The sequence below is a fragment of the Cyphomyrmex costatus genome, unplaced genomic scaffold (genome assembly GCF_001594065.2).
Source record: "Cyphomyrmex costatus isolate MS0001 unplaced genomic scaffold, Ccosl1.0 scaffold281, whole genome shotgun sequence".
Classification (NCBI taxonomy): Eukaryota; Metazoa; Arthropoda; class Insecta; order Hymenoptera; family Formicidae; genus Cyphomyrmex; species Cyphomyrmex costatus.
Window position 1 is genome coordinate 928,987 of NW_017276922.1, and position 11,783 is coordinate 940,769.

At 37.5% G+C, this 11,783-nt stretch overlaps 1 protein-coding gene across 1 annotated transcript in view; it reads left to right on the plus strand.

The window, feature by feature from the left end:
• Positions 1-11,466, plus strand: part of LOC108775082 (protein Wnt-6) — a 35,758-nt gene extending 24,292 nt beyond the window's left edge. The window contains exons 3-5 of the mRNA XM_018541361.1: positions 9,848-9,967; positions 10,306-10,505; positions 11,005-11,466. Of these exons, the coding sequence (XP_018396863.1) occupies positions 9,848-9,967; positions 10,306-10,505; positions 11,005-11,466 (782 nt within the window). The remainder of the gene's footprint in view (positions 1-9,847; positions 9,968-10,305; positions 10,506-11,004) is intronic.
• The last annotated feature ends 317 nt before the right edge of the window (positions 11,467-11,783 follow it).

Genomic DNA, 11,783 nt, shown 5'->3' on the forward strand with positions numbered 1-11,783 from the left:
AATTTTATACAACGTTCGATTATATGCTTTCCGTCGATTCATTGAAATTAATATTTATGCGCGAATATTGTTGAGTACTTTTACGTGGCCCTGACTTGTCCCTTAAACGGGTTAAGACCGTACGTTGAAATTCACGCGAACACGAAGCAGCGATAATCAGAAGGACTGAAACTGATTTAGCGGCATAACGCTAAGTGTTTTCGTCGTCTCGCGAATGTGGCGCTAACTAATGCGCTCCATATAGGATTCTCAGCCCGTTTTCGCGCCTCTCCTGTTTCCCATCTCGCACGTACGGAAATTAAATAACGTCACGTGTACGTGTCAAACACCTACTAAAAGGCCTTTAAAAGATATTTGTCCTGTGCGTCGTTTGGACTTGGCGAATTTGTTTCGTACCTTGTGAATCTTTACTCGTTCACGATATTTACCAGTTATTACTAATAAAATGTTGAACGTTTAACAATAAATATATAGAAAATTGATAAAATTTATTTTCAACAATTGAAAAAAATTGTTTCATAAGTATTAATATTGAAATACTAATAATGAATACGAAATACAATAATTTATTCAAAATATTGTGAATTTTTAAATAGTTACAGATATTATCTGACAAATGTCAAATATTTCACGTGCTTTGTTTCTTATTTAAACGTAAAGGAATGTCTCGTAACAGTTAACATTAAAATCAGAAAATATGTAAACGTCCGTTTTAAGGACGAGCTGTAGTCACGTTAGGGCAGTACACTGACCTTAGTTCTCTAATCCTAAGCAGGGTCAGTGAATCAAAAGCAATCGACGTGACTACAAGCTACATCCATCGAGAACACATCGCTCACATAGTAACCATCACCCGCAGTGCTACTTCTCAGGAATATATCGCCATGGGGGGGGGGGGAGGGTTTCCTTGCCTTTGGCTCTCAAACAATATTGTCGAAGATATGCACGAAATATTATTAGCACGCCGGATGTTGGCCCGGAGCGAGTTGGTTCGCATGAATCATTCATCAAGCACAGTAGCAGTGGCACTCTCGTGACAAGAGGAACAATGGTGCAGTCATGAGCGTCGATCATGGAAGCGTGTCGTACGTAGGAAAAGCCTGATTTTTCTCGCTTCCAGCGGTTGTAGAAACTGGTAGGAAGGAAATTATCCATGACTAAAGAGATACCTCATACCTGACAGACATCATATCGTGTGGTATCCCGAGAGAAATAAATACAAAAAGAGAAAAGAAGTCTCGACTTCTTTACTTCGTTCCTTAGTGAGAGGACGAAAGCCTGCGTCATTTTATTAACACTATTAGCTTCGATGTTAACTGCATGTGAACAGTGTGCACTGCAGGTGAACGAAACTATAAACGGAACGAAATACATGAGGCGTGACTCTGCGTGCGTATAAAAAAAGTCCATCAATTAACATATATTGCACAGTACAACTTATCTCTATTGATTGAAATTAATTTTTAATCGATCTAAATGTGAGGGAAAAAATTAATTTAATTGATATTTATAAAAATAACGATATTACTATACGAGCTGTATTTATTTACTAATTTAATCGCGAATTTTTTATTTTGTAACTGTTATCAATGAACGGTAGAAGCAAGAATGAATTTTTCGCGCGATTTATAAGAATATACTCTTTATAAGAACTGTACTCGAAAGAGCAATGAGCGCACTGCACCGCACTGCGAGAACGCCCGGACCGGTGTCGTCTCCACAAAGGATTGACAACAGCAAACAGTTTAGTGTCCCGTACGTTTATTGTATCTCGACTACCGTACGTTTAACTTTGTTCCGGATGCGCGAGAGGGTGTAGAAGACGGGAGGTAGCAGGACAGAAGAGAGATAACCGACGAAAAAAAAAGTACACCGCGGGTCCAGGACAGATCTGTTACTCCGTTAGACTTCGTCGGCCTGACATTTGAATGCTTCGTCGATTCCACGGCGTCGAGAGGGGAACGGGTAAACCGAGGTAGGAGGTGCTGTTGTCGTCTTTATATTGCCTTCCTCTCGTCGTATCTTATGGGTTTTTGTCAAACTTTGGTGCGTTCCTTCGCGAGTTTTACCGACGAGACGACGAATAAATGCTTTCTCCCCGCACAATTCTCTCTCGTGTTATACTCATAAAATATATCTATGATGTACGATATGCAAATTTTTATATTTTATGGAACATCTTTGACACATAAAATTGGGTTGTAATTTAAAAGAAAACTTTAACTGTTCTTTAAAAAAAAAAAATAAAGAAAATAGTTTGATTAATTAAAATAAAATTGGCAAATATGAATATGCAAAGAGCGATCAAATATATATATATATATATATATATATATACATATATAAAATCGATAAAAAATACGTTTAAAAAGCATACAATTCGAACAGTTCTGTTCTTGCTATGTGCTAAAAGGGAGATGATAAATGAAATAATATCATGATCCAGCGTCGTTTTTCTCGATTTACTCCTGATATCTCGTAATTACCGCGATATCTCGTGCGGCGATGAGGCGTGCTTGGTGCACCACAACGAATGCAACTTAGAACGCTTGACGAGAACGGTGGGTGCAGGAAAGAGATGGAGCGAGAGGAATTCCTGCAAGAGCGGAGAATCCAGCGGTGATATGGTACGGCAGCTCTCAAAAATCCGCTGGAATCTCGGGGAAAAGGTGAACGCGCCTGAGGAGCTCCCGCCGCAATTGGTCATTCGGCGATTTTTGCCGGCATTCATGCGTCCGTTCCACGCGGTATTTATTGGAAAGATTTTCTCCCCTGGTACGATCTCGGAGAGTCGAAGAAGCGGGCCAGCGAAGATCTGGTACTCGCGCGAGCGAGCCGATCTCGTGCGCGCTTCTCGCATCCTCCTGTCCTCCTCCCCGCTGCAAATGCACTCGCCTTGCGGCCCTACGCGCGCGCTATCTTCTTCTCTCATTGAATATTCTCAACTTTATTTACGGATGCCCGTCGAGATTTATCGTCGTTCGCGCTGCTCTTTTCGCTTTAACCTGCTTCGTCTTGCTTTAACGTTGTCCGTCTTTTCCTTTCCCGTGTTCGCCTACATCCCGCGCGTCTAATGTTATTTCCTTTCCTCTTCCCCCGTCCTTTTCTTTTTCTTCTTCTGCATTGCCCTCTGGTACATCGTACTTTTACGATATTACGCGGTACGAAAATGATGCACACATATGTAGGAAATATGGCAAAAGCTATTCTATAAATAAAGATATCGTAAATGAGAATATTCTACATTAACATTATGTTAAAAGAATATGCCATATTTTTTCTCTCTTTTAATTAGCGACTCTTTAATGTTTAGATATATATTAGATTAAATAATCAAATATCTAAAATAAATAGATATATAGTGGTGCAAGGTATAATATTTCTATTAATTGCAAATATTAAGAAAAATTTCTCTATAATTTTATTAACTTGTCCTCAAGATATTTCTTAAATTAATTTTTTTTTATTTCGAAAAAACTACGATAAATGTGTTAAGGACAAATTGTAAGTAAGAAAGGCGAACGTGTACTTAAACGAAGATCAATACTAAGTACGATCTACTGCACATGAATCGGTGCATGAATCGGCTCGATAGATTGTTTCACTGCTAAACAAATCACCCCGTTGTAGCATTGAGAACGATCGATAGCATCTACGTGCGTCGATCGAGCACAACAGCGACGTAATTCCTACAATGGCGGTCCGACGCATCGTCGCAAATTGCTTGCATAATCCGATCGATTAATCACTGCGAGATTTACAAGGGATTTGTTAACCCTATGCAAAAATGCACGTGTTCAGCTATTATATATATATATGCAATTACTTTTGCGTATTCTATAAATATATGTATATTAGATATTGGTAGGGTATGCATTAATACGCCATATAAAGAATATATTATTATGGGGTTTTTAATTTTTAAACGTTCTATAAAAGATACATTGAAACAATCTTATTTTTTAAATTATATTACAAATTAATTTATTTAATTATTTTTCAATGGAAAATTTAAAGTACAAAGTCGGTAAAGTATTTGTAATTTAAATTAGAATTAAGTTCTTTAGAATTTTCCTTGGAGGATTACCATACTGGATTATAAATCATCTAGGAAATAAAGAATGAGTTTTCGTTTAAATTTTACAGAGCAGGGATTTATTTTTAAAATCTTATTTTTCTTTAAATAAGATTTGCTGTAATTTGATCTTTTTTTTATTGTATTTTTTGTATTTCACGCAAGGAGTTATTATATTTATTGTATTCCTTAAAATACGACACACACACACACACATACACATTATTTCAACGCCACCATGAATTCGTTGTCGAATTATAATTCATCTTAGCATATTTATTACCAGGTATTGTTACTATTAGTTTATCGTTCTTTCAAGATCACTTACTGAGCCACATTGAAATTCCGCATAAGTATCTATAAGCATAAAAGCATGCGGTGCGTAGTACGAGGACATTACGCGATCCACGACCGACGTTACATAATTTACGAGCAAATGTATTACGATCATTTCGACGGCATGACATGTATATGTCCGCGGTAAGTGGAACGTTCATTCGCGACATTCTTTGCTTTGATGCAGCAATATTGAAAGAACGCCGAACGCTGATACACCGTGTACATGTATTTATGCGTACGTCAGGTGGCAACGCTGATGCAACGCGTGTCACGAGACAGGCGGTGCAATCTCTTTTTACCTATAAACGGGATCTCTGTGCGCTGTTTTGATCCCTCATTAAAAGGTTTGGGTACGCCCGTCGTTATTAGCATTACGAGAGGTTTATAAAGCTGGAAAGTGCATACCGATCATTGCGTCTCGAAAAACGATGTTTACATATTTGTTATCGCGATATTACGCGTGTCGCAAATAAACAGCAAAACTATTACAATTATTTGTATGTTTCAAATTTTAATGCTATATTAAATTATTAACATTTAATTTCTTTTGATTTATTATTACGTTTATTATACTTTGTGACGTTACTCGTGTTACTATCTTTACTCTTTTACGAAACCAACATGATATGAGGAAATTTAAAATGATTATACGTTTAAAGAAAACGATGAAAACTCGCGGAAAAATGTTCTCCGAGTTCAGGAAATAAAATGATCCGCTATGCGGTTGCATTTTATTGTCGGCTGAGTTATTTCCTCATCTGGAATGATGAGAACGAGAGAAGAAGAGAATATTGCAAGGGGGAGCTAAAGAAGACACGAAGGGGTTGAAAAAGAAGAAGACGACCTCTTGCAATTAAACACGGCGTAAGTCCCGCTCTGAGGATAATGCCCTGGAATGCTGATAATTGGCTGAACCGTCCGGACGACCCGAGACGAAGGGCCCACAGGTGCAGCTGGCGGCACGGCATCGCGAGATCATCGGCTCGCGATCCCTCGTGTTTAATTGATTCGAAGTGATTTATATTATCTGCCGTTCCTCTGCACCTCCGGCATTCTCCGAGCACCGAAGCGATCATCAAAATACTCAGACGGATTGTTATTCGACAATGGAAAATATTACAAGATGCGAAATTGAACGGCCTTTGACCGTATGTAATTGTAATCAATTGTATTTCCACAAAAATTTTTGTTAAATACGACCGAGGTCTGCCTCAGTCAAAACATTAAAATCATTATATGTAAATATATATAAAGATAAAATATGGTTACACATAGATTACTCAGCAAAGCTATAACTATAGTAGTAGTAGTACAAAGCATAATTTTAAGACCGATTGCTGAAAATGACTGAAATTGGAAATTTATTATTAGAATCAAGAATTCCCTCTTTTTCTTTATTTCTTTTTTCTCCTTTTTGTGAAAAAATTGTTTACTGCATAAAGTTATAAAAAATGTGGATTATTCCACTGTGGATTAGTCTATTGTTTCCATCTGTTTAAAGTTATTTTCTCAGTTTGTACAAAATGCGGATTAGTATTGCTCTTCAATTAATGTTATTCAGAAATGTGGATCAGATGTCTAAAGTATAATTAATGCGCGGTAATTTAACAAATTACAATAATTTTCCTGATGTTGAAAATAAATAATTTCTGCTGTCAGTCGTGATTTTGGCAAGTATTTTTTTTTCTTTAGAGTTATTCAGATTCAGAACCGATTTCTTAATGGCGCCTCGAGGTCCGGAGGCTGCGAAAAAAAGAGCAGTTTACGGGACTCTCGTAAACGATCCGGCCGTGTGAGCTCGAAAGAGTTCGATGCTTCCGTCATGTTAAAGGGCCGATGCGTCGGTTCGGGCGAAGGTTGGAGTCGGAGATAGAGCGAGCGATCGATCTCCGCTCGTGAACGAAGAAGCGGTGAATGCGACCACGCCGGGAGCCAAGAGAGGAGAGCTAGCTGGGCCTCTCTCCCGCTCTCGAAGCTCCGATATCAGATCGCTCGTATAAAACTATCGTATCGTTTAAATACGCACTGAAAGGTGAGGCGATGCATCAGAAGATACGCGAGCGATGGCAGGCAGCCTCCTCTCTTTCCTTGGCCTGCGTCCTCCTGTTCCGTCCGCGCTGTCGATCCGCGCTGAAGATACCCGCCTGGAATCCATGGGAACCACAGAGAACCAGGCTTAACGCGTATAACCCCTCCCTGGCGTCACAGTGGGGCCCACCACCCAGACCTCTTGTGCCTCATCTCCGCGTTTCCCTTCGGCTTTCTACCCTCGATACATATATGCTCATTTTTTCTTTTTTGTTCGAGTTTCTTTCCTTATTTTATTGTTTTATGACAATATTGGATTATAAAGCGTATCATTTGGTTTAGAAATCTAAAGATTTTAACAGATTTTACGTAAGAAATTTTTATTAGATTAACATAAATCTATAAAATGTACGATAAAAGCACGACATAATAAAAATGAGATGTAAAAATAAAATAGTAAAAAGATAACAATATATATATTATTATTCTCTGGCGGCACACAACGCCTATATTATCGACATCACTGTTTATATTGGGATAATTGACAGAAGATCGCGCATCAAGTTTCTGAAAAGGATGAGATGCGATCTCGCGGCGTGATTTTGCATTGCCGATGCTTCGCTGCTCGATATTCACGATAGCTACCGATTCTGTTCTTCCCCTTTTCGATGGAATCCGTAATTGGGCGGGCATTCCACGTTATGAGTTAATTCCGGCGTGTTGGTATCGGCAGAGATCATATCGACGCAAAGATCGACACAAGACGATCTTGGTTTTCTCGACCGGCATTTCGCAATAAGATAAAATGAATGACGATATCGTCAGTTTAACGAGGAGACGGATTCCTTTTGGATTTTGCCTTTGGCTTCCATTATATGTATATCAATACGATGTTTACGTATTGATATGTAATTGAATATTTAAAAAATTAAAAATTATTTCGTTTTTTAGATCTTAATGATATTTGCAGTATATTATAAAATTATTATGAAGACAACAAGAATCTTGTTGGACCGTGATACACAACCAATAGGAAATAATGGAATTAAAGACCCAGCTTTGACCGTTATGGATTTTATTTCTTATTGGTTGGTGTATTTATATGAAAACGTTGGGTGTGTAATTATACAGAAACTTGAATGATTTCAGAATATAATTAACGAACAATTTATACATTCGCTTGTTTATAATTATCAAGATAAAATATAAATTAATCTTTAAACACATAATTATTATAATATGCATACATTAATTGTAATATATTAATTACAGTACATAAGAAAAATATTATTATTTAGAATAGTTTACAAAATTATTTCTCTAAAAATTAAAGAAATAAAATACATTTGGAGAGAACGCGGAAAGAGAAAGACAGCCTCTGGTTTTGCAAAAACCGGATGCTTGTAAAGACTGTATAAGAGACAATGACCGACCGCGGCCGGGGCGGTGGCGATCTTCCGTTTTGAAAAGGGGAAATTCCGCGTTGTGTGCATTGTCCGCTTAATGATTGAGTGCAGACATGACAAGTGAAACCGAATACACACACACACACACACACACACACACATCACGAGGAATTGCACCAGACGACCCGGGCGTGAGTCTCCGCGAGTCGCCGTCGTACACCTATTGCAGTCAGACAAGCGTGAGCCCAAATTATGGGACCGATGGGCGTTTACTCCTAAGACCTTCAACATTGACGATACCCCTTTTATACTGGCGAGCTGAACTTTTCGTATGGCCTATTGGCAATCGGCACCACCCACATCTCATGAAACTACCAGATAGAATTTGCAATTCGATATTTTTAGACGAGGGTTGTGTACGGATTCGAGGTAAAATGATTGAAAGAAGCTTAGAAAATTTGTTTTATATATATATATATATATATATATATACATATATGGGGCGTTCTAAAATCACTAATCTTAATTCTATAAAGACAAATTTTTTAATGAATTTAAAATAAATTTTTTTCTTAGGAAAGATATATTGAGGGTAATAATCGGTTATTGCACTTTTTATCGCGCAAAGTTAAATTTAGTGAAAATATAGTCAAACGCTGGTTATAAAGATATAGTATAATAATTTTAATATGTGTATAAGGTATGTATTAAAATTATATTATATTTTTAACCAGTATACACACACACACACACACACACACACACACACACACACACACATATATATAACAAACAAACTCAACTTTAGAGTTAGGTGATTTTTTAATAGTCTATATAATCATTAGAAATTCAGTGAAATCAAGACACTATTGAAATGTGTTGTAAATGTTCGTAGTTACAAATAGCAATTTCTCTCTCTCTCTCTCTCTCTCTCTCCATATCTAGAAAAAACTAAAGAAGCGTTAATCATGCATCATTCTATCGATTAATTGACATATACCGACTTCCTATATACGTTGCTCTATAAGTAATTATATTATTGCATGCATACTGTATCTAATGTTAAATTATACCTTCTATCGCTAGTCCATTCCATATTTAACACTCAGGTAACGATGCACAAAGATCTAGCAACTATATGAATTGGCAGTTTTCAATAAAACTATTCGCGATTGAATATTGTCGTAATTACAGATCTGCCTTCACAAATTAAGTAGTCTAGATTATTCAACCAACTAGATTATACAACCTCTATATAAGATGTGTTTTTATTAAGATATTACTTAAAAATTTCTAAAACCGAAGTCTAATCGGGAAGTAATCCGCTAAGTAATAATTTAGATTATTACCACTTTCTCTCTCTCTCTCTCTATCATTTACTTATTATATATGTATGTCACATACTGCATGTATTAAATAGATAAACAACCAATTACATATACATTAAAAATATTATTGCAAATATGTATATTTTTATTAGTATATATACATATGAAAGATTAAGTATATATCTCACATACTATGAAAACTATATAAAGAAGTGATAAATTTTATCAGAAGAATGTCACGAAATTATTTTATCGAGTCAAGTATTTTTAGGCAGATGTTGTGTGGAACGATATCATTAATTAATGTATTTCAAGAGTCTTCCTCTCTCTCTCTCTCCGGCACGCACGTATGTAAGAAGGTTCTAAATTGTCTTATTCGCCGGCTGACGCGTAATCCGATTTGTTTCTCGGGCAATCTGATTGCGCGCGACCTTCTTCAACTTTCCTCGCCTAACCCTTGCCGACGTTATCTTCCGACATCCTCCTTCGTTTGAGACTCCCTGCGACCGGGAAGATTCTTGCTGATTTTTTTATTACCACTCGCTTACCGCGCACATATGTGCGCCGGACGCGCCTCTTCTTGTTTCGCGATCGGTGATTTACGTTGCGGACCACGCTACCACGGTAATAGTCCATTAATTGATCTCGGATTCCCCTCCATGTGCCTGCAGATACGCGAGAGACGGGTTTCGTGAACGCCATCACCGCCGCTGGAGTTACTTATGCGGTTACCAGAGCCTGCACTATGGGTGACCTCGTGGAATGCTCCTGCGATAAGATGACGTCGAAGGGTAAAAGCTTACTCTCTCTCAGTCTTTCTTTGTGATTTAATCCGCGTATCGATTTCCCATTAATTTCGCATCGGAATTTACAGTAATTTATAGGCTTTTAAAAATCCATTAATACTGAAGTTATTATTACTTTTTTTTTTTTTTACATAAATTAAAAGGTGCATTTATACCTATTTTGAGAAAAATCGTAATACTAGCGTGACATTACTTTCGTAAGTTCTTCAAAATTGAAATATAAATGTGCGTAAATTAAAATTATTTTAAACGTCAAAAATTCCGAATTATATCATATTCCTCGCGATTAACATTTTAAAAATAGGAGGAAACGATTTTCGCAGGTAATCGTCTAGCTAAATTTGCTCGTACGGTCGAAGCAAAGAAAAGTTTGCCGACGGAAGGAGACTGGGAATGGGGAGGATGCGGCGATAACGTAAACTTTGGCTTTAAAAAATCCCGGGAATTCATGGATGCTCCGTATCGTAAAAGAAGCGATATTAAAACGTTGGTAAAGCTTCACAATAACGACGCTGGTCGTCTGGTAAGTTATTTTTATATTTATTCTCTGTTTATATTTCTAATTTTTGATACATGCATGCGTTTTCATTTAATTGATTTTATCGTCATGTTTTCATCACATACGTGATAATTAAAATTAATTTTGCAATCAATCTTGCGCACAATTATTCAACACCGGAAGAACCGTGTTCTGTTATGTATAAGATAATCTTCGAAATACTTTGCATTTTAAATCCAAATCAATTGTCTTCCAATTTCATTGTTCTCAATAACGTTTATCTTCAAGATTTTAGTAAACATTGTTTTAACAAAATTAAATGTTTTAATATCATTATAGTTAATAGGCTTTGTCTTAATGAGGACGCTGCAGTCAATACTTGTTTTAATTATTGAGTCTTTAATATATTTGGGCTTGATTTCTGTATATCTTTGTTAGAATGTAAAAATCAACAGCCTTTGTTAGAAAGATAACATAGGTACATATGTTTCTACCCGATGCGCTATGTACATTCGCTCCTTAGGCCGTACGCAACTTCATGAGGACCGAATGCAAGTGCCACGGGCTGTCTGGCTCCTGTACGGTGCGCACTTGTTGGCGCAAGATGCCGCCGTTTCGGGAAGTTGGCAACCGCCTGAAGGAATCCTTTGACGGCGCGGCCAAAGTCATTCCCAGCAACGACGGCCACAGTTTTATTACTGAGGGTCCCACGATCAAGCCGCCCGGTAGATTCGACTTGATCTACAGCGAAGATTCGCCGGATTTCTGCAAGCCGAATAGGAAGACTGGCTCCTTAGGTACGACAGGTCGTCAATGTAATTCGACTAGTCCTGGAGTCGAGGGCTGTGAGCTCCTCTGCTGCGGTAGAGGCTATGACACCAGAATCGTCAAGGAGAAGGTTAATTGTCAGTGCAGGTTCCGGTGGTGTTGCGAGGTCACGTGCAATACGTGTCTCGTCAAGAAGACTGTCAACACTTGTCGCTAGTGTCGACGTAAATGAAAAACTTATATCGATATATGACAGTGTCGAGAATCAAGTTAGTGCGATGGTTTGTCTTGTATGTGTTAGTGGATTAGAGTGAAAGTTAAGGAGACAATGCCGAGTGGAATGATTATATTCTTTGCGCAAGTCCTATTGACGTGTGCCATAACGATGGACTAGAAGATTGTAAATTGAAGAGTTTCGTAGAGTTTTAAAAGTTCTATAGAATTTAGTAGAGAATTGTGGTGTTAAAATACATTTTTAATAATGAGAGGAGTATTAGGTTCCTCGAACCTTCTCTCGTTTGTTTTTTTAATAAT